The following is a 24442-nucleotide window of genomic DNA, read 5'->3' on the forward strand; positions in this document are numbered from 1 at the left end:
CTGCGTAAACTTACACCCATATCATTAATGTAGATATAAAACTATATACGAAAGTGTTAGACGCTAGATTACTCCCTCTAATCCCACACTGAATAGGCCTAGAATAGACAGGCTTCATCCCTGGTTGCGAAGCAAGGGAAAATTCTTTATGCTCTTTGTCTATAATCTGCTATAATGGGAATACTTCCCAGCCCACCCTGTTACTGCCAACTGATGCCGAAAAGGCTTTCAACAGGATTGACTGGGAATATTTGATGCGAACGTTGAAATCTTTGGGTATAGGACCAAGAATGCGTCAACAAATTGCATCTTTATATGTGCAACCAACTGTACAAATAAGGGTTAATGGCATATTAAGCAATGCATTTACTCCTAAAAATGGCACACGACAGGGTTGCCCATTATCACCCATTTTATTTTCTATTTAAAACCCTTATTTCAACTGTAAGAATGAATCCTAACATACACGGTGTAAAAGTGAAGGGAAAGGATCATAAGTCCAACAACCTAGAATTACATTGTCAAATATACTGGGGTTAATGCGCGAATTTCAAATTATATTCAACTTTAAGATTAACCACTTAAGCCCCGGACCAATTTGCAGCCAAAGGACCAGGCCCTTTTTGCGATTTGGCACTGCTTTGCTTTAACTGACAATTGCGCTGTCATGCGACGTGGTTCCCAAACAAAATTGCTGTCCTTTTCCCCCCACAAATAGAGCTTTCTTTTGGTGGTAGTTGATCACCTCTGCGGTTTTTATTTTTTGCGCTATAAACAAAAGTAGAGCGACAATTTTGAAAAAAAATGCAATATTTTTTACTAAAGAACGTTTTTTTCCCCAGTTTAGGCCGATGCGTAGTCTTCTACATATTTTTGGTAAAAAAATTGCAACCCATTTGTTCGTTAAAAGAACTGAACCCTATTAAAATAATTATGCAATATAAAGGCCCACCACAACATTGTATTACTCTTTTCTACAGAGCTCTGATGTCTGTGCAAAACTCTGGGTATCCGGACTATATAGGCCATTGGAAAAAAAGATTTAAAAATTACACTTACAGATAAGCAAAAATAGAAGATTATACAATTTTTCCATATGCCTGCTACCTCGAGTAGAACATACAGTACATTTTAAACTCCTTACTCGATGGCCTCATACACCAGTAAAATTACATGCAATATTTTGTTCAACTTCACTCCTGCGCTAGAGGGAATGTGGAGACCGAGCTACACATTGGCACATATGGTGGTTCGGCCCTAAGATCTGACCATTTTGGGAACAAGTGGCAAAAGGTGATCTCTCTTATATTGGGGAGAGCAATTCAATCTGAAACATTGACTTTTTTATTTCACTGCACAAACGAAAAACAGACCAATATAGGATGTCGGACTCCATATTTGTCAACTGCCTGTAAATCTCTGATTCCACTATGTTGGGGAAAATGCTTAATACCTACTATCTCAGTGGCTACAAAGGGTTGATGAGCTTCGTTTAATGGAAGCAATAACTTGTAGAAATAAAGGGCTGACCAGGAAATATCTTGAGACATTGGCAAAATGGTTTGAATTTAAGAATAAGGCACTACTAAAAGAAAAGTGCGAACTAACATCTAAAATCCACAGTATTGCTTTACACAATCCCACCAGGTAGATGCTCCAAAGCCGATCCATCGGCGTTAACTGTATGACAGCGTCACTTTGTGACCCGACCCTACACATTTCATCATAGTTCTGCTTTAAATGTCTAAGACGAATCCTTAATCCTTCTCTGTTGCCCAAAAGCAGCAATCTAAAATAATCCTATAATGTCAAATTTTCCTGCCTCTACTGTCAATACGAGGGCCAGGAAACAATGCATATTAGAGCCACTGCTTTTCCAAATCAGGAAAGGGATGTCAAAGCGTCTGACTTAAAGCAGAGGTTCACACAAAAATTGAATCTCCGCTTTTCGGAAACCGCCTCCGGTGTCACATTTGGCACCCACTTCTGGGCATAGACTCCCACGGGAGTCTTGCCTCTTCCTGTCCCGCCGCGCTGTCTGCTGGGACACACACGGGTCACAGAGACAGCAGGGACCAATCGGATTGCTCTGCGCGACTCGCGCATGTGCAGTAGGGAACCAGGAAGTGAAGCTGCAAGGCTTCATTTCCCGATTCCCTTACTGCAGATGGAGGTAGCAGCATCTGAGGACCGAGGGACGGTTTGGCCTTGGGTGCCAACATCGCTGGACCCTGGAACAGACAAGTGTCCTTATTTTAAAAGTCAGCAGCTGCAGTATTTGTAGGGACTTCTGCTTTAACTGATAACATGCATGCAGAAAAAGGAGATTTTTTTTTTACTTTATTGCAGTTGAACTGTATAATTGTATAAATTATTATATAATGTACCTGGACCAATAACGTGTATTTTTAAAAGGATCATTTACTTTTTAATATTGATATCTGCCAAAAAAAGTTCCTTTTTATAGTTCTTAAACATTACAATTTATAGACTAGATTGCTTTAATTGTAAATAAGAAAAACAAGTATTTTTGGAATCCATAACAAAAAAGGTAAAGCATTTAGATTTATATGCAAAGACAACCTTCAGCTCCCATTGGACTTCAAATATTAACTAAACAAATTTTTATAGTTATAACGGATTTATACAGTAACAGCATACTGTATGCTACATCTGCAATTTGAGCTATAGGTTCTCTTTTACATAGAAAAAAAAAAAAAAAGTTGTTAATTTAGACAAATACACCTTTATAGGTCTTTCAATTAAGCTGCACAGAATTTAAAAAAGGAAGATGTCTCAATGTTTAAGCTCATTTTTCTATTGCCGGAAAATTTAAGCATATACTTTATTCTAATAAAACACACCAGTGAGGAAAAATGACTTTAATCCCCAACGTAGATATGACTGGTTGATAAAAAGGGCTGTAGCAGAAAAATGAGTGAAGGAGCAAGGTATAGTATATGAGAGTTCTCTTTTTATTAAGCTAGAAACAGGGTTTAAAATATCAAACCGAGGTAAAACAGAAATGAATAACAAAAAACCAAAACCAAATAAAATGTGTACAAAACAAAAAAAATTTTTTTTCACTTTAAAAATATGAGGGATGTGGCCTCATATATGAGGGATGTGGGATGTGGCCCTTCCCCAAATGTTATTACTTTAACATTTTTGGTCTAATAAACATGGTGGCCAAATGTTTAGACCAAAGGCTTAGAAATCGTCATTACAGCAGATAATTGTGCCTAGCACCCAGAAATGTCCTTTGCTTTACTTTTCCTCTGGAAACGTGTCTCTACAGGATCAAATCCCCTCTCATTGGAACCAAACAAAGCCCACTTCGGGGTTTTTGCAACGTAGTCTAAGGCAGTAAATTTCGCAGTTCCACCACTCTTCGCATATGAGCGCATCAATTCTTGGAATTTCTCATAATCAATCCAAGTCCACCATTCTCCATCAATCTTGAACTGGAACAGAAAAAAAAAAATCATATGAATATGTTAAAAAAAAATTAAGATAATTTAATTTAAAGCGAAACGCTGGTCTAAATTTTAAATTTCTACATTGTGTTATAATTATTTCTAGTCTACACCTATTCAAATGAACAATATTGAATTTACATGCCCTGCAGTATCACAAATTTCAGAGCCTGTCTTTTGAACTACAGAGGTACCGAGAGGAGGCATTTCAGGGGTTGGGGTTAGTACAGGAGTCACTCCTTGCAGACATCAAGATACCATGGGACATGTAGTCATTAGTAAATTGAAAGTAAACAGCAAAGGAGAAGCTGCAAAGCATGAAGGAAATCCAGGGAGTTGTGGAAAAGATGACCAGCAGACTCGCAATATGATAGGAGATTTTTCAAGTTTATATTAGACTGTCAAAACGATTGTTTTTATTGCTATTACAATGCTGCTGTTTTAAAATTAAAGTGTATTTATTTATTCACTATATATTTCGATGAAAGCTTTTATGAATTAAACATTTTATCTGGCCATTATATTTACCACACATTAGATATCACAATGATTCATAGATTTATAAGTAGGGAGAAATGACCCCAATCGCATACCACTTCTCACTTCTGTGACACATCTTTTGTGCATGTTAATTTAAATGTATGCTGCTTAATGTGACTTCTGAAAGACTAATAAAGATGGATTAAACAAATGATATGGTTTGGTGTCTAAATATCCTTGCGCAGTTCTCTGAATAAGGCCGATTTTGTTTATAGATAAGCCTAAAGAGTTTTCCGCATTTTGGATATATGCAATAAAATATAGAACATTATAATCTACTAAAAATATCAAAAGAAAAACAGTGTACATTTCTCACTATTTGCTCTGGCTTGAGAAGTGAAAGAAATTTATCAGGCACTAAGAAACAACTACATAATGCATAAGGGTTCCATGAGCGCTGCACCAAGAAGCACAGCTTTCTAATGCCTAGTAATGCAGGTTTGATAACAAGCTGTGTAGGGACTCAAGACTTTTAGAACCTGTACAACTCATCTCACTTCAGACCAGATCATCCATATAAATATTGATAGTTGAATCATTTCCAATGAAAGGCATAAGAAAATAATCTACAAGCACAACCGAAATGTTAACACAATATAGAGTGGTGTGAAAAAGTGTTTGCCCCCTTCCTCTTTTCCTGTTCCTTTGCATGTTTGTCACACTTAAGTGTTTCGGAACATCAAACCAATTTAAACAATAGTCAAGGACAACACAAGTAAACACAAAATGCAATTTGTAAATGAAGGTGTTTATTATTAAAGGTGAAAAAAAATCCAAACCATCATGGCCCTGTGTGAAAAAGTGATTGCCCCCCTTGTTAAAACATACTATAACTGTGGTTGTCCACACCTGAGTTCAATTTCTCTAGCCACACCCAGGCCTGATTATTGCCACACCTGTTCACAATCAAGGCATCACTTAAATAGGAGCTGCTTGACACAGTAAGGTCCACCAGAAGATCCTTAAAAGCTACACATCATGCCGAGACCCAAAGAAATTCAGGAACAATTGAGAAAGAAAGTAATTGAGATCTATCAGTCTGGAAAGGGTTATAAAGCCATTTCCAAAGCTTTGGGAATCCAGCGAACCACAGTGAGAGCCATTATCCACAAATGGCGAAGACATGGAACAGTGGTGAACCTTCCCAGGAGTGGCCGGCCGCCCAAAATTACCCCAAGAGCGCAGCGACGACTCATCCAAGAGGTCACAAAAGACCCCACAACAACGTCCAAGGAACTGCAGGCCTCACTTGCCTCAGTTAAGGTCAGCGTTCATGCCTCCACCATCAGGAAAAGACTGGGCAAAAATGGCCTGCATGGCAGAGTTCCAAGGAGAAAACCACTGCTGAGCAAAAAGAACATCAAAGCTCGTCTCAATTTCTCCACAACACATCTTGATGATCCCCAAGACTTTTGGGACAACATTCTGTGGACCGATGAGACAAAAGTGGAACTCTTTGGAAGGTGTGTGTCCAAGTATATCTGGCGTAGAAGGAACACTGCATTTCATAAAAAGAACATTATACCAACAGTAAAATATGGTGGTGGTAGTGTGATGGTCTGGGGCTGTTTTGCTGCTTCAGGACCTGGAAGACTTGCCGTGATAAAAGGAACTATGAATTCTGCTGTCTACCAAGAGATCCTGAAGGAGAATGTCCGACCATCTGTTCGTGTACTCAAGCTGAAACGAACTTGGGTTCTGCAGCAGGACAATGATCCTAAACACACCAGCAAGTCCACCACCGAATGACTGAAGAAAAACAAAATGAAGACTTTGGAGTGGCCTAGCCAAAGTCCTGACCTGAATCCTATTGAGATGTTGTGGTATGACCTTAAAAAGGCCGTTCATGCTCGAAAACCCTCTTATGTAACTGAATTGGGACAATTCTGCAAAGATGAGTGGGCCAAAATTCCTCCAGGACGCTGTAAAAGCCTCATTGCACGTTATCGCAAACGCTTGGTTGCAGTTGTTGCTGCTAAGGGTGGCCCAACCAGTTATTAGGTTTAGGGGGCAATCACTTTTTCACACAGGGCCATGATGGTTTGGATTTTTTTTCACCTTTAATAATAAACACCTTCATTTACAAATTGCATTTTGTGTTTACTTGTGTTGTCCTTGACTATTGTTTAAATTGGTTTGATGTTCCGAAACACTTAAGTGTGACAAACATGCAAAGGAACAGGAAATGAGGAAGGGGGCAAACACTTTTTCACACCACTGTAGCTAGACTCACTATAAAAACAAAAACAAAAAAAATCGATTATTACAAGCTGATGCAAAAAGATATTTCCCATTAATGAAAACAGTCAAACTCATTAAACAACAACAAAGGTTCTCAGCTGTATTTTATTTTCATTTTATTTGTGCATGGATAATTCATATTCTTTTTTATTAACAAATGTGTAAAAATATATACAATATATTGAATAAGGAGAATCCGGGATGCTCAATTCTCAGGATACCCTTAAGAAAGTCCATTACTGCCTGTATGCTTGCTGGCAGTTTGCACATCACCTACATACAGTTGTGCATGTAATCTGATCTTTAATGCACTCCAAGTTTATTTTACAGAAACGCTCTTCTAAGCAGCAGAGAGCTGGCTGCAAGCGGTAAACAGTATTCGTTTTTATCTATTTATAATTACCTTTTGTTCTAAACAAATATATGGGAAAACATTACGTTTTAAATAGAGCTGTACTGTTTCAGTAAAGAGTTAAAGTGGCTGTAAACCTCAGACATGAAATATGAACAAAGCATGTTCTTCTAGTGTACTTGTCTCAATTAAGAGCACCAAGTGAAATTTCTCTCAGCTGCTTCGTTCCTCTGCTATCAGCTTGACTCACTTCTGACAAGTTTTTCTAACACCAAGAGAAAAAAGGGACAGGGGAGGGAGCACCAGCAGATTGACAGCCTCACCTCTGTTCCTGTGTGCTATGTAAAGTAGGGGTATGTCCGTTCCCTCAAATTAGTTGTCAGAACACTCATCGCTGAGCTCTTCAGTGTAACTTTAGCTCTCTGCCCCCTTTTTTCTGACAGCTCAGACAAGCTTTAGAAGTTCTGGACTTTGAAGAACCATAGATAAGAGAAGACCACAGATTATCAGGTACAATGTATTTAGGATGCGTTTCATCCCTGTGCATCACCTGAGGCCAGTCATTTCACTAGTTATGTGTAAGCGTTTACTTACAGCCACTTTAACCACTTCAGCCCCAGATTTACCCCCTTAATGACTGGGCCATTTTTTGTGATACAGCACTGCGTTACTTTAACTGACAATTGTGTGGTTGTACGAAATTTTATCCAAACAAAATTGATGTCCCCCCCCCCCCCCCCCCCCACAAATAGAGCTTTCTTTTTCACCTTTGAGCTTTTTATTTTATTTTTATAAACAAAAAAAGAGCAACAATTTAAAAAACAAACAAAAACAAAACAATATTCTTTACTGTTTGCTTTTTTTTTTTTTTACATATTTTTATTGGATGTGTTTTATAGCAAATTTCTTCATCAATTTAGGCCATTTTGTATTCAGGCTACAAATTTATTTGGTAAAAAAAAATCCAAATTAGCATATATTGATTGGTTTGCGCAAAAGTTATCAAGTCATCAAACTTTGAGATAGATTTAGGGCCTTTTTATTTTTTTTTACTAGTAATGGTGGCGATCAGCGATTTTTAGCAGGACAAATTGGACACCAAGTGACACTTTTGGGGGACCAGTGAAAAAAACTGTGTTCAGTGCTTAAAAAAAACAAAAAACACATTGTCACAGTATAAATGACACTGGCAGGAAAGGGGTTAACATCAGGTGCAAGCAAAGGGTTAAATGTGTTCCCTGGGAGTGCTTTCTAATACCCCAAACACACCATCAGATTTTATGCTGATTTTTGTCTTCAGATTTACCAAAACCATGTAGTGCAAGGGCCTGCCTGATTGCATACAAATTGAAACTCCTAAGGTTTGACCTCATATTATATGGTTTTGGTAAATCTGAAGGAAAAACCCAGCAGAAAGTCTGATAGTGTGCAAGGGGCTTAACTGCGTGGGGGATGCAGACACTAGACAAAGATCTGTGTTCCTGATTAGTAGAAACCACAGATCTCTTGCTCTATGCCATAATAACGGTCTGCCTCGTTTACATAGGTAGACTGTTCTTTCATTCCTCCCAAAGGATTACGGGTGGCCGGAGGCCGCCGACTGGCTCCTGCTGTGTCCAATCACAGCAAAAGCGGGTCACTGGTGGCACACATGCCAGACCAGGGAACACTAACAACGTACAGGTACATTGTTTCATGCAGCTGGGCAGCCCTGCTGCAGTATATTTGTGGTGGGCGGACCGGAAGTAGTTGAAGCAGAAGTTTAGGGTTTTATTTTTTTGGGGAGGGGGCGCTACAGCATCAAAATATTAGTTATGTGTAATGGTTTTCCCACCATTACCCGAAGGTGGCTGCTTCTGCTAAAAATCATCCCTGCCGTGCCTTTCAGATTTACTGGATACCACCCTGACTAGCTGTCTCGCGGCCCATTCTAGCAGGAATGTGTTTCCCCCAGTGAGTATCACACTTGTCTTGTTTAGGGACAAGTCCCTCAGCCCCCTGCTGAGGCACTGTCCAACTGTACCCTGAGTGACCTTGCAGAAGGGAGGTCAAGTACTATAAAGATACTGTATCCGGACAGCAGTTCCAGAATACTCATGGAAAGTTTAGACCAGTGTGGGCAATATTCCCTGTAGACAGGGAATTGTAAACCCTGTCCCAGCCTGCAAGGCTGGCATCCATGGTCTCCACCTTCCAGAGCGCTTGAAGGAAAGACTTTTCAAATTACAGGGTAAGACTGGAGATCCATTATATCAAGGAAAGCTTTGTGTAGCTGAACAGAAGTATTGGGAAACCAAATGATTGGATTTGATTGTAACACATCCTGAGTATGTTGGGTTGAAGAGGTCTGAAATTAAATTGCACAAAATGAACCTGCCTCGAAGGAGGCTACCATTACACTAACAACCCTAACGCAGAAGCAAGCAAAGGGGTGTCATTTTCATCTGGACGGTCCTTTTAAAGCAATTTTTTCCTGAGGAAAATTTTGGCTTGAGCTGTGCCCGCGATAAGGTTCAGGTATTCCAGATGGTGTGAGGGCTGGTGAGCAAACTTTAGAAAGTGGATTAATCAGCAAAAAGTCTAAAGCAACTGATTAACCAGACAAAAGTCTGAATAAACTGAAGGGTTCTTTTCAAATTTGCAGACATGGCTGTGGCTGAGAGATGCTTCCGTAGTATGTCTAGGTGACGGACATGAATTTCTCCTTAGCAACTTAAAGTGGAGTTCCAGCCCCCCCCCCCCCCCCCCCAAAAAAAAAAGTATTAATGTGTTTTAAAAAAAATAAAAAATACATTTGGAGAAAGTTTTTTTTTTACTCACCTCTAAGTGCTTGTTGCTGCAGTATTTGTAGCTGCTGACTTTTAATTTTTTTTTTATAAGTGGGAACCCCGCTTTAAGGTGCTTATTGGGAACTTATAGGGATCTACGACTGAAATAAATTGTTTTCTTAAATTCCTTTTCCATAGGATAGATCTCAACAAAAAGCAGCAGTTCCCAATCAATGTGTATGGGAAAATACTTTTGAATAAGCCAGCCTCCTAATACACATAGGGGTGAAGGAAAATCCTCTGGTTTCTACTACAACACATTATCCTCAATACTTTCCACCATAGTATATTTAAGTATGGCTAAAAGGAAGCTAAAGCCTGATAAGGGGAGTAGTCTCATAATAGGATACTGCTCTGGGACAGGGGAACAGACATCACTCTGAGCCATGGTTTGAGGTTCCCTTAGGCCATCTGCAGAATGCCTTAACCCTTTTGTCACAGCTCCCTTGCACCTGTAAAACTGTCATTGCTAAGTGAGGGACCTGCAGTGCGATACTCTGAGAATGGAGGTCGGAATGAATGGGGTTTTGTGTGCCTGGATACAGAAGATGGCAGGAGTACAGTAAAATACTATGCAAGTTGACAGTAGACAAGATGGGGGGGGGGATTGCATTATCTAGGAGGTGTATTGCAGTTACCTCACCCATGTTAGACCAAGTCTAAACAGGAGGGGAGAAAGCACCAATTTGCACAGAAAAACATTTGATTAGAAATGGCAAGGGTTACCACATTAAAGTGAATAACTTCCAAATCCTCTGTCTAAAAAAAATGTATAGTGTGCTACACACATTGCACTGTACTATTAAAAGCCAGGAATCAGTGATAAGGGAAAACTGGTCTCACCTAGGGAGTGCCCCAAGCAAAAAACATAAGGTTAGCCATACATAGTGGGGTCCACGTATGGTCCCAGTGTTGTACATCAAGGGTAATTGATCTGTATACTGGCAGTCATATCTGCAAGTAGGCATAAGAAAAAAAAAAAAAGGATTGTTTTTTGTTTCTTTTTAACCAAACAAAAAAACAATTCTTCCAGAGGAGAACAACACAGGCCACTAACAAAATAATGGTGTCTCACAGAGTGGGCGAGTTACACAGTGCCTTGACAATGTAGTCATACCCCTTCTTGATATTTTCCACATTTTGTCATGTTACAACCAAAGACTTAAGTGTATTTTATTGGGATTTTATGTGATAGACCAACACAAAGTGGTGCATAATTGTGAAGTGGAAGGAAAATGATAAATGGTTTTCAAAATTGTTTACAAATATGTGAAAAGTGTGGTGTGCATTTGTATTCAGCACCCCTGAGTCAATACTTTGTAGAACCACCTTTAGCTGCAATTACAGCTGCAAGTCTTTTTTGGGTATATCCCTACCAGCTTTCCACATCTAGAGAGTAACATTCTTACCCATTCTTCTTTGCAAAATAGCTGAAGCTCTGTCAGATTGGATGGAGATTATCTGAACAGCAATATTCAAGTCTTGCCACAAATTCTATTGGATTTAGGTCTGGGCCATTTTAACATTCCATTGCAGCTCTGGCTGTATGTTTAGGGTCGTTGTCCTGCTGGAAGGTGAACTTCCGTCCCAGTCACAAGTCTTTTGCGGACTCACACTGGGGCGTCGGCGGTAAAGCAGCGATTTACCGTCATATTAGCTGCGCTATTTGCCCGCTAGCGGGGTGCTTTTAACCCTCGCTAGCAGCCAAAAAGGGTTAAAAGCGCCCGCAAAGTGTTGCTGCTGAAGCGCTGCCCATTGATTTCCATGGGCAGGGATGCTTTAGGAGCGGTGTATACACCGCTCCTAAAGCGCATCAAAGATGCTGCTCGCAGGACTTTTGTTTTTTAAAGTCCCACAAGCAGTGTTAATTTTGTTGACTAAAACATTCGACTAAATGAATACTATTTTAGTCGACTAAAGCTAAAACAATTGAGATGACTAAAATACGACAATAGTCAAAAGGCTAAGGCTAAAACTAAAATTTTAATTTGACTTTAAAATGAACACTGGTCTGTAGTGCATGTTCATACCTCAATACCTTTAATATGAGATTTTTCACTCCAGCAGTATATAAGGAGTTTGGAAATTGTAGAGAAATGTTAACTAATGTATTACAATTTAAATTAGACCCATTAGATTTTAGATGACTAAAATTAGCTTGTCGATTAAAATGTACTGGAGATTGTCGTAGACTAAAATGTAGGATGTTTTAGTCGACTAAAATGTATTGGAGATTTAGTCGACTAAATAAGACTAAAACTAAAACAATTGCAGAAGACTAAAATGGGACTAAAACTAAAATGCCATTTTAGTCCTAAGTCTAAATCCAAATTTTCAGCCAAAATTAACACTGCCCGCAAGAGCATCCTTGGGCATTCACACTGGAGTGACAGAGGAGCTTTACATGTGCTATTTTTAGCACTATAGGGCCTGTAAAGTGCCTCAGTGTGAAAGTGGCCTAACAGATTTTCTTCTAAGATTGACCTGTATTTGGTGCAATCCATCTTTCCATGAACTCTGACCAGCTTCCCTCTACCTGCTGAAGAAAATCATCCCCACAAAATGATACTGCCACCATCATATTTCACAGTGGGGATTGTGTGCGCAGGGTAATGTCCAGTGTTAGTCTTCCGCCACACACAACGTTTTGCTTTTAGGCCAAAAAAGTAAAATTTTGGTTTCATCTGACCAGAGCACCTTCTTCCAGAGGTTTGCCCATGTGTCCATGGCTTCTTGCAAATGGGACTTCTTATGGTTTTATTTCAACACTGGCCTTTTTCTTGTCTGATTTGTGGAGTGCACAACTAACTAGTTGTCCTGTGGACAGATTCTCCCACATGAGCTGTGACTCTCTGCAGCTCCTCCAGAGTTATCATGGGCCTCTTGGCTGCTTCTCTGAATAATGCCCTCCTTGCACAGCCTGTCAGTTTAGGTGGACAGCCATGTCTTGGTAGGATTTAAGTTGTGCCATACTCTTTCCATTTTCGGATGATGGATTGAACAGTGCTCGGAGCTAGGGATCTTTTTTTCATAACCTAACCCTGCTTTAAACTTCTCCACAACTTTATCCCTGACCTGTCTGGTGTGTTCCTTAGCCTTCATGATGCCGTTTCTTCACTAAGGTTCTCTAACAAACCTCCGAGGGCTTCACAGAACAGTTATATTTATACTGAGATTAAATTACACACAGGTGGACTCTATTTACTAACTGGGTGACTTCTAAAGGCAATTGGTTCCACTAGATTTTAGTTAGGGGTATCAGAATAAAGGGGGCTGACTACAAATGCACACCACACTTTTCAGATATTTGTAAAAAAAATTGAAACCCATCATTTTCCTTCCACTTCACAATTATGTGCCACTTGTGTGTTGTACCATCACATAATATCCCAACAAAATACATTTATGTTTTGGTTGTAATATGACAAAATGTGGAAAAGGGGTATGAATACTTTTTCAAGGCACTGTAGGAGTACACTGTAGAGGCAGCCCTAGCAACTTTTTGCCAGTGTCCAATCACGTGAAGGAAGCCTGCATATACCGAAAGTACAGGTGTGTACATATACATAGTATGTAGAAATAAAACATGTCAGGGTGTCTGCAGAGACCCGTTTTATATGCAATATTTTACTTAACTGAAAAACTCTGATTTAGCCAGAAGCTCCTGATACCTTTCTTCTGACATATGGTCATGCAAGTCTGGCTCTGTGCAGGTATAGCAACTTTAACAGCAAAGCATGCAAGGGTTTGATTATCTCATATAAATTAGTTTGTATTTTATTATGGATGCAAATACACACACACTAACTATATATATATATATATATATATATATATATATATATATATATATATATATATATATATATATATATATATATATATATATAGATAGATAGATAGATAGATAGTGTGTATTTTTTTTTAACAAGCCTATATAACCATCTATTAAAGCATGCTGAAACTAATTCTAAACACACTAGTGATCAATTTGCCTCCATGAAATATTAACAACTCAATTAATCTTAAAACACAACTCTGCATTGTTGTAGTCATACATTATGCTTGCACTTCAGAATATGGAACTGTGTGAGCCATTTTACTGCTGCTAGCCTAGTAAAGGAACAAGGTCTTAAATGGTATAATGGGCTGCAGCAATACACTCCATTACCACTGATATGCCTAATTGCTGAGGTCTGAATCAAACAGCAGATTTATTCAGCAACAGAATATTGGTGATACAGAAATTGTGAATCTATGTAATAAATGTGAATAAATGTGAATTGTGAATCAATTAGGATCTCCCTAATGAGGGCAAGGAGGAGGAATTTTTAAACTGTTAGGTGCCACATATTTGTTAGCTTACATCAGTGGTTCTCAACCTGGGGGTCGAATGATGATGTGCCAGGGGGTCACAAAATCCTGGGCTGTTCCTGAAGCCTGTGCCACTCTTATAGCCTTTTCATGGGCGCTCAGCAGGGTTCTCTCTGGAGCCTGTGGCCGCCCAGCTGGGCTGTTCCTGGAGCCCGCAGCCGCCCACTCAGACACTTCGCAGCCACCCATTCCGTTCACGGAATGGGTGGGGGGCAGAGACTAGAAGTCAGCTGACTGGTGAGGACTGTGAAGAGGGAGGGGCTGGAGGAGACCCTATCTCCTAATTTCGGCATAGGTGTCACTGCTGCGAGACACTACAGAGCTAGAGACATAGTCAAGCTGGAGACACAGTGAGTAACACTACCTGTGATTAGCGTTGCCATTAAAAGTCCCCACTACAGTTCTCAGATCAGCAGATGACCTTGATCAAGAGCACCTAAATTGTTTGATCAGAACTCCCCCCAGCACCGACACTGATCCCAACCCCCACCAGAACAAGAAAGACTGCTAGAGAGAGGGATGGGGAAAAAAAGAAAAATAAATTAGGATAGAGAGATTAAAGGGAAAGAAAGGAGAACAAAGAGAAAGTGTTAGATCCTAAAATGTACCATAAGAGGTTTTAATACTATACGAGTGGATGGGACTCAGGGAGTGTCTGTGGGTTACGGGTGCAAAATACTTGTCTTGCCTTGGGTGCTGGCAACCCATGCTACGAATTTTTTTTTTAACTGTTAGGGGTCCCTACAACTTGGGAAACTTTATCAAGGGGTCACGGCACTAGAGAGGTTGAGAACCACTGGCTTACATAAACAAGAATTTATATATTTTTTTTATCTCATTAAACAACAAACATTCAAATCGGATCTGTCTCACAGAATCTGCTGGCTATGCTCATGCAGTACTAAACACACAAGTTATCACATTTGTCCCCTACTTCAAATGTTTCTTCACTGGAAGCATACAATTCCAATGTTGGCTAAAAAAATTCTGATTACAAAAAGTATTTACCCTCTATGGCATGGAACTCATAAAAAAAAAAAAGTTCTGATGCAACCAGCTACCAAAAATCACAGAATTATGGACAGAGCATAGCTTGAAGCTCCAATCTGAGATACTTGGGCAAGGCCACACCCCTTTATCCACCCAGCAAGCAGACCAGTGGAAGGCCTCAGGAGGATAAGGTCCTTACACGCTCATTTCCCTTTCAAGTGATTGTAAAGTCTCTTTTTTTTACTTCTATAAAAATAATAAACATGTTATACTTGCATGCTCTGTTGCAGTGGCTTTGCATGAAGCAGCCCTGATCCTCCTCTTCTAAAGTCCCTCTTCAGGGCTCCTGGCCCCTTCCACCTGTTTAGTGCCACCACAGGAAGCAGCTTGCTATGGAGGCACCCAAGCTGAGCTGCAAATGTGTGTCCATGCAGACACAGAGCTGCGGTTTAGCCCCGCCTCACCTCTCTCCTGACTGGCTAGTTGACTTTGACAGCAGCGGAAAGCCAATGGTGCCACCGCTGTGTATCAGCCAATTAGGAGGGAGAGTCCCAGATGGCTGAGACACTCGTGTACATGCATCAAGATAAAAAAAACTTTTTTACAACCACTTTAATAGGGGAGTGAAATTAGTATTTTTTTTTTAACAGTAAAAATAAGCTTGTGATTAACTACACTATACCAGTGCACCAGTTTGTTTTGGGAACTATGTGACATACCCTCTCAGAATGCCCACTGCAAGGTGTAGTGGATGGAGTTTTTGCTTTTGTGCATTTTTTTCCCTATCAGCTACATTTTGAAACATGGCATTGACTGATCTATATTTCTATTTTTGCTAATATCTATCCATTTGGGATTTTTGTTTTGCCAACATAAGAATGTTGTTACTGTTTTTTTATTTTATTATTTGTCTATACCATTACCCTTTATCAGCAAAACTCTTAGGCCGCGTACACACGTGGGGACTGTTCGCTCAACTTTGTCTGTCAAACAGTTTCAGCAAACAGTCCGCTCAAAATTAGCATGGACGGACTTGCCCACACACGACGAACGAACAGTTTGCTGAAACCGTGCGCGATGACGTGAACGGCACGTACGACGGGACGGAAAATACAACGTCCTATACACTGCATTACAACTTTCGGCGTGTAAATCCTTTCTGAGCATGCGCGGAACTTAATTTGACGAACAAGCCTACACACGAGGGGACTGTTCGCTGAAACCAAGTTTCAGCGGACAGTTTTTCGGAAATTCCGAAAAACCTTGTTCAGCAAACTGTTCGCTGAAACTGTCCGCTGAAAGCCCACACACGGGCGGACTGTCCGCCGAAACACTGTTCAGCGGACAAAGTTGGGCGAACAGTCCCCGCGTGTGTACGCGGCCTCACACATTCTTCTGTGTTCTATGGGATTTGTACCTTTAAGTACTGGACAAGCAATTTTTCACCTTGTGGCAACAAATTGTGTTGTACATGAAAGTTATTGCCATACCACCCTCCACACACCTGGCATCAAACAGCTACACTACAACTATCTATCGATGTGGTTTGAGGAATAAACCGAGCTCTTAATATTTCCTCCCCCACGTGCCTCTTCCCCCGACTTCTCTGTCAAGATCAATGGCACATCTATCAGTCCGTCCCCACATGCCAGGGTGCTAGGGGTAACCTTAGACTCAGAATTGTCCTTTCAGGCACACATACCATCCCTGTCACAATCATGCCGCCATAGCCTCCACAACATTTCCAGAATACGCCCCTTTTTGACAAATTACACTACCCAAGCTTCTAATTCACTCCCTGGTCATCTCTCGCCTCGACTACTGCAACTCCCTCCTCACTGGATTACCTTTACATAGACAATCCCCCCTTCAGTCTTATAACCCTTCAGTGTCCTCCACCCCTCTGCCAATCCCTCCACTGGCTTCCACTCACCCAAAGAATACATTTCAAAATACTAACCATTCCCAAAATGGTGCCAAGGCGCTCTCTTCCGTCATCCCAAGACCTCCTGATCTCTAGCTCCATTGTCACCTCCTCCCATGTTCGCCTCCAGGATTTCTCCACAGCTTCTCCCTACCTTTGGAACTCCCTACCTCCATCTGTCTGACTTTCCCCTAATCTACCCATCTGTAGGCGATCCCTGAAAACTCTTCTCTTCAAAGAAGCCTATCCTGCTTCTAAAGAACACTGTTTTACTTCCACCATCAGCTCATCCCCCCACAGCTATTACTTCCACCATCAATTGTATCAATTGACCCTTCCTTCTTAGATTGTAAGCTGTAAACGAGCAGGGCTCTCTGATTCCTCTTGTACCAAATTGTAATGCAACTGTAATGTCCACCCTCATGCGCCATAAAAAAACCTGTATAATAATAAACTGCTTGGAAAAAAAAAAACCACACACATTGGTATCTGCATGATATACACAAATATGCTTTTCCAGCATGTCACAAAACACGGCTATAACCTCTTCCTATGGGGTATCAAATCAGAAAAGAAAAAAACATTGTACATTTGTAAGCTGCATGACAGAAGTAATCTCTCACCAACGTTATATTAAACACATTTTCGGCATAATTATCTGGTAATTGCTCCTCAACACAAAAGATTCCCTTAAGAAATGCCAAATAATTTACAAAGTAGTAAGCCTTAGGATGCTGATAAATTCAGCCTCAACATTAGAAGGCCATTGTAGCCAAGCAGATGATAGACAAGAGTGCTTACTTAGCTACAGCATAAATAGGAAGCGCCTCTTATATAACACATTGGTACCTGATTCCAAATGTGAAAAAGGGTTGGCAAGATCCTGGCTCTTTCCATTAGGGCCATTGTGAGATGAATGCCAGAAATAATAGAACAGAATATCATCAGGAGAGTGGCTGTGACATTCAGACGGAGAAGGTGAAATTCCTTTACTGGAAGCCAGATATTCAACCTTCATGCTCTGGCCCATTTGTCAGGAAGCCAAAACGTTAAACTATCACAGTTTTCACAGAAATTGCCAACAGATTAAAAAAAAAAAAAACATTATAAAGATGATCTTGATACTGGTAACTAACAACATTTGGCACAGGTTAGTCGGGGACACACAAATTGATGCCCTGAAATTACAAATCTAAGAAGCACCCAGCCCCCACAGAAAACAGGTACAACTTGTCCTGCACAATAACTCCAGGTCGTGGGGTCTTTAGGTCTTCTTCACTTGTTATAGACTATATGCGGGCAGATAACTCATGCATACGGTTGAAGAAAGTGTAGCCTATAGACAAAGATCAAAAGTGCAGCTCTAATACAACAATAATCAATAGTTAACCAGTTGCCCACCAGCCGGCACAGTTAAAATGTGGCAAGTTGGTTTGGCTGCGAGAATCGATGTACTGGTATGCTGGTTCGTGCAATGGCTTTTGTGGGCGTGCACCCAAACGGGGATCTGTCAATGTAAACAAACAGATCCCAGTTCCGACAGGGAAGTAGAGAGAGAGATCTGCTGTTCCTAGTTATCAGGAACAGCAATCCCTCTTCTCCCAGGCAGCCCATCCCACATACAGTTAGAACCACCTCCCAGGGAGCACAGTTAACCACTTGATTGCCACCTAGTGTTAATCCCTTCCCTGCCAGTGCTATTTATACATTGATCAGTGCATTTTTATAGCACTGGTTCCCACAAAGTGGAACTTAGGGTCAGATTTGTCTGCCGCAATGTAGCAGTCCTGCTGAAAACAAAAATCGCAGAACGCTCTACCATTACCAGTAAAAAATAAAAAGTCGCGAAATCTTTCCCCTATTTTGTAGACTCTTAACTTTTGTGCAAACCAATCAATATACGCTTATTGCGATTTTTTTACCAAACATATGTAGCAGAATACATATTTACCTAAACTTATGAATACATTTTTTTTTGGGGGGGGGATATGTATTATAGCAGAAAGTAAAAAATATTTTTTTTCCCAAAATGGTCTCTTTTTGTTTATAGCGCAAAAAATAAAAACCGCAGAGGTGATCAAATACCACCAAAAGAAAGTGATTTTTGGAAGAAAAAAAGAATATAAATTTGGTTGGGTACAACAATGTCAGTTAAAGCGATGCAGTACCATACTGCAAAAAAATGGCCTGGTTGGGAAGGGGGTAAATCCTTCCGGGGCTGAAGTGGTTATCATAATTGTCCAAATATGTGCAGGAACCAGGGACAGTCCCAAAGTGATTAAATGTTCATCCACACTTCATCAGAAAGCTTTTCATAAATAGAAACACCACAGTGATCCGCCACCTTATATTCACTAAAATGCCCAGATAAATTTTCAGCTTTCAGCACTGTCACAATTTGAATGACAATTACAATGCAACACTTATAACATTTGTTACAATTTGAATATTTTGTTCACAAATAGAGCTTACTTTTGGCGGTATTTAATCACCACCGCGTTTACTTTTTGTTAAATAAAAAGACCAAAAATGCAAAAACAAAAAATACATTATGTGTTTCGGTTATAAAATTTTGCAATTTTAATCTGTCTTCACGAGTTTAGGCCAAAATGTATTCTGCTACATTTCCTTGGTGAAAATAACCCAAATCAGTGTATATTATTTAGACCGCAGGGAAGTTAGCGTGTCCACAAACCATGGTATATATCTGAAAATTAATCAATCCTGATGTACTGACAGTTGATCTTCTATCATAAGGCCCAAAAATGTAAGGACAGTACAGATATCCCCCAAATTACCAATTATTGAAAAATTAACAGTCCAAGGTATTTAGTAAGCGGCATAGTGAGTTTTTTTTTTTTTATTTTTTTTTTTTTTAAGTTGTCAGTTTTTGGAAAATTAAGGAATACTTTTTTTTTTACACTGCATATGGTTGCCAGTGCAGTACAGTGTCCTCATATAACAGATGTGGCGGTGATGAAGGACACGGACTGGTGACAGTACAAATAAAAAAATAAAAATAAAGTTAAACTTGCCGGCGCCCCTTGTGTTTGACTTTTTTTTTTTTTTTTTTTTAACTATAACTTTATCCAATTAAAGCACTGGATTGCAACATTGCGCCGCATGTCCACCTATCCCTTCCAAAAAACTTTTTTTGAACATACATGTCAACACGCCCCAGGATCCCCAGGCCTTATTTCGGCCATTTATGCCTCCCTGAATGGTCGCCCGCCATCAGCACCCCTCTCTTATATGACTCAATGGGAAAAGGACCTTCAGGCCCCAGTAGACCCAGAGGACTGGAGCAGGGCCTGGAAAACAGTCGCCAAATGCTCATTCAACACAGATACCCTGGAGGCCGCATACAAAGTAATGTTCCGATGGTATTGGGTACCTGCCCGCACAGTTTGGGCTTTCTCTGGGAGTACTGACAGATGCTTCTGCAACTGTGGACAGCGAGGTGATGTTATGCACACATGGTGGGCTTGCCCAAGGCTGGTGGGGTTCTGGTCTAGGGTTTTTGGTTTGCTGCAGACACTCTACGATCCGAAGGGACGCTAAGCTAGCTCTCCTACATTGCTCGGTACCTGGCTTGCGAGGCCCTCAACAGAAGCTGGCTACCTATTTATAGCGGCCAAGCGGACCATTGCCCAAGCCTGGAAGTCCCAACGGGTAGATTTTAAAGGGGTTAAAACCCACATGACTGCTATGTTACTTCAGGAACGTATGTCCAGTATTGTCCATGATTCTCATGCTAAATTTCTAAAAATCTGGGAGCCGTGGATCTCCTATGAGTTCCCCGCGCTTCAAGCTGCATGCCTGGGCTCCCCCCCCCCCCTCCTTTCTTCCCCCTCTCTTCTTTACCCTTCCTTCTTTTGTTCCCCATCTCTCTTTACTCTTCTTTGTAATCTCTCCCATTGCGAACGAATACTGCTGCCCCCCCGTGGACGGGGGTAGTGGGAGAAGGGCTCACCCTCCGGAAACAAAGGAACAAGTTGTTTGGTACTGAAGTCTCGATACCATCCCCTACTCATTTTCCTTCCTTTTCTTGTGTTTATTAGAAGTATAATGTGATGTTTGCCCTTTGGTTTCGTATTCATGTTTTGTAGCCCCTGTGAGAGCGCTCAAGGAGCAGATGGTAGTCTCTTGTTTATTTCTGTTTATTCAAATTTTCAATAAACATATTGAAACAGAAAAAAAAGTAAAACTATTCTTTTTTTTTTTAAAACACAGCAATATGTTACCATAGTTTGTTTTTCTTACACACAATATGTTTGCATAGAGCAATGATATCCATTGCTACATGCAAGCATTTTACTGAATGAACATCGATTAAGTCTGTTTTGTTGAGATTAGCTATGATTGGCCACATCTAATCACATGGTACAGATGGGCTGTGATCTTTAACATGTGATTACATTGACCAATCACAGCTAGCAACACATTTGCACACAATGGATGGCTTAAAAGGAAGCCATCCATTGTGTACAACTGTCTTGCGACTGCTTGATTACAGCAGTCACATGGTACTGGCAACGATGTCCACCTGGATTGATGAGAGGTTCCCATCAGCATCATCCTGCTACAGGCCGAGCGGAAACCGGTTAAAGAAAGATAAATACAGTTAAAGGCACATTTTTTCCCATGAGGTTATAAAAATTAATACCATATGATTGAGTCTTTGTTTAAAAGTTAAAGTAATTCTCTTTAAAAACATCTGATATATGTGTAACCAAGCTGACCTTGGCCTGCAATACGTATAAAAGCAATATTTTCCTTTCTGTGATAGCTCTGGGGTTTTACTATAAAATTCCATTAATTGAATTTAAAAATAGAGAAATATTAAAATGATTAAATATCAAACCTAAGATATCACCAGAAGGAAAAATTTAGTTATTTTGGTAGCAAGATGCTCTATTCTAGCATATTGTATATACAATAGAGAACATCCAAGTCTTAGCTTAATAACGATATAAACCCCTCTTCGTCACAATATTATGCTTATACACACACAGGAGTAGAAATAAAAAAAATAAAAAATAAAGGAACAGCATCAATTTGGTATTACTATTGCACTGCGTTATACTATTACTATTGCACTGAGTGATAAGATTTGTGTTTGAGTGTCATGGATTGCATACATGTATGGCAAAGATTTGCATTTATAATGTTTACCATCTACCATAATATCTGAATACACCTGCACGTTTTTTTTTCCCTTGCATGACTAGATTTTCTTTGCAAGTGCACAGTCAAGGTAAAGTACAAAAGTCAAAGTACACCGTCTATTTGCCTTTAGTAAATCAACCTCAATTTGTATTCCATTGACACTAAATTCTCACAGCAAGTTACATAGTTAGTAAGGTTGAATAAAGACACCAGTTCATCCAGTTCAACCTGAGTGAGTGTCTACAATTGTCCATATCCCTGTACATTTCACACTCACATCTGTCCCTACCCTCAGGGAGCCCACAAGCCAAGGTCCCCATTCATATACCAGGGCCAATTTTGGACAGAAGTCAATTAGCCTACCAGCATGTCTTTGGAGTGTGGGAGGAAACCGGAGTACCCGGAGGAAACCAGGGAGAACATTCAAACTCCAGGCAGGTAGTGTCATGGTTGGGACTCGAACCAGCGACCCTTGTTAATGCTAGAGAGTGCTAACCACTACACCACTGTGCTGCCCCAAGTGAAGGAGATTGACAGAGAACCTTCACACAGCAGAACCTTAAAAAGGATATATTTATTGCAGAAATTAATGGGAGAAAAATGAAGACTGCCATTGCTGACCACTGCTCATGAAAATGACCCTTTAGTTTCATTATATGAAGTCACTATTTCCATACAAGTATTAGGATAAGGACTCCTAACTTTACTGCAATGACAGTGGAATAAGACTGGCTCAAGGTGAAACATGAGAAATCTGAATATGACTAGCTGCCAAAGACCACCCTCTCCCTTTTTTTTTTTTTTTTTATTAGGCCTTTCAGTAACTTTACAAATCTGCATAATTGAGTTTCTGACATCACAATATAAAGCAACAGTACAGCTTTTCAAAAAAAAAAAAAAAAAAAAAAAAAAAAAAAGGGAGGTCCTTAAACTGTATGTTAAGCCAAAAACATTTTCTAGTTGTAGATAAAGGGGGAAGGATAAGAACTCGCCATCTAGTCCTCTTACTTCCTCTACTGCTGACAACTGTTATTCCAGAGGTCCCTAACCTCCAGGCTGTGGGCTGATGCCGGTCCATGCCCTGTTTCCATCTGGGCCACACAGATTGCACTGAAGGGGCTGTGGTGGCCGAGCAGAGAGGCAACATTGCCTCTAAGTGCCCGCCTCGCATCACTGCTGCTGGGTCTGCCTTCTTACTTCTCCTAGGCCAGAGCCCTGCATATGTGGTGGATTTCCCACTCCTGAACGCCGGTAGCACTGGGGAGAGGCTGCAACCAAGTTCTTTAACTGCTGTCAGAAAACCCATTCAAATTGGCCTTAACATCTTAAAAAGGGGCAAGCTGCATCTGCTGGTGGCAAGCTACAGTGGGAAGCTGCATCTGGCGATAAACTGTGGTGGCAAGTGACACACTGCATCTGGTGGCAGGCTACAGTGACAAGCTCAGGGCTCCCCTGATTCTGCATTATGGTGAGTTGAAGCATTTCATTATATGCTACAAAATGCAATAATACAATTAATGCACTATCATCTTGGCACCATACAACCATGGTGTCGGGATGATTGAAGTGCACGCCTCAACCACATTTTTGGCTATACTTCTCCTGTTGATCATAGGAGTACAGTTCGTTCTGAACTTCTGTGATCAGCTATCAGCCCACTGTTGGCCGATATAGAGCTGGTCCAGGCTCTGGAAAGATCGTGACCATATGGTCACATTCCAAGAAGCCTGGATTGACACTTGGCTCCGCCTCTCCGTGATCCACAGAGAGCCTGAGACAGCCCCTCCCACCCCCTCCACAGCCTGTCACAGCTCTCTGCTCAGAGCGGAGGGGAGAACCGATCAGAACTGATCAGCTGTGTTTTATCGCTCAGTTCTCACTGGAGAGCTAACAGGGACTGATGCAGCATATATTCTCTCCCCCCCCCCCCCCCCCAAAGCCCATACTTTTTTTTAAATGACTGTGTAATCTCTGAGCCAGCATCTCGGTCTAAGTAGTAGATACTGACCCTGGATGATGCATCAAAAAATATGGCTCCATCCCTATGGCAAGAAAAGCAGATGAATGCATTGTCAGGGGAGAGCAGTGATTGCTTTGAGGGGTAAAAATATTTGAAAATGTTACACAGACACATTACTTAGAATGCATAAATGTAACAATAAAAATAAGTTATACTAGGTCTCCTTTAAGGGCCGGTTCACACAGCGGGCGAGGCGACACGACTCGCCTCGCTCCCGCAAGTCGCCCCCGTTCTGTACAATGGAACCGTTCTGAGAGGAGCGACTCGAGTCGCTCCGACTCAGAAAAAAGGTTCCTGTACTACTTCTGGGCGACTTCGGGGGCGACTTGCATTGACTTCTATACAGAAGTCCTCTGCAAGTCGCCGCTGAGGTCGCCGCAGGTCGCGGCGAGGCAAGTCGGAGACGCCTCGCCGCGCCTGCAGTGTGAACCGGCCCTTAAGCAACTTGGCCTCATTTAATTTGTGCCTGACTGTTTTCTTAGGCTGGAAACAAAAAAGGATCCAAACAAGCTGTCAATCATTTCAATT

At 40.7% G+C, this 24442-nt stretch overlaps 1 protein-coding gene across 2 annotated transcripts in view; it reads right to left on the bottom strand.

Moving 5' to 3' along the window:
• Window positions 1-2954: 2954 nt before the first annotated feature.
• LOC143983070 (S-adenosyl-L-methionine-dependent tRNA 4-demethylwyosine synthase TYW1-like) overlaps window positions 2955-24442 on the bottom strand; it is a 321868-nt gene continuing 300380 nt past the window's right edge. For both annotated transcript variants that reach the window (XM_077482324.1, XM_077482323.1), the window contains exon 16: window positions 2955-3464. In XM_077482324.1, coding sequence (XP_077338450.1) covers window positions 3243-3464 — 222 coding nt within the window. In that variant the 3' untranslated portion in view covers window positions 2955-3242. The remainder of the gene's footprint in view (window positions 3465-24442) is intronic.

Source organism: Lithobates pipiens, unplaced genomic scaffold (assembly GCF_037356315.1).
Source record: "Lithobates pipiens isolate NorthernLeopardFrog02 unplaced genomic scaffold, aLitPip1_a1.2 Scaffold_16, whole genome shotgun sequence".
In the NCBI taxonomy this organism is placed as follows: Eukaryota; Metazoa; Chordata; class Amphibia; order Anura; family Ranidae; genus Lithobates; species Lithobates pipiens.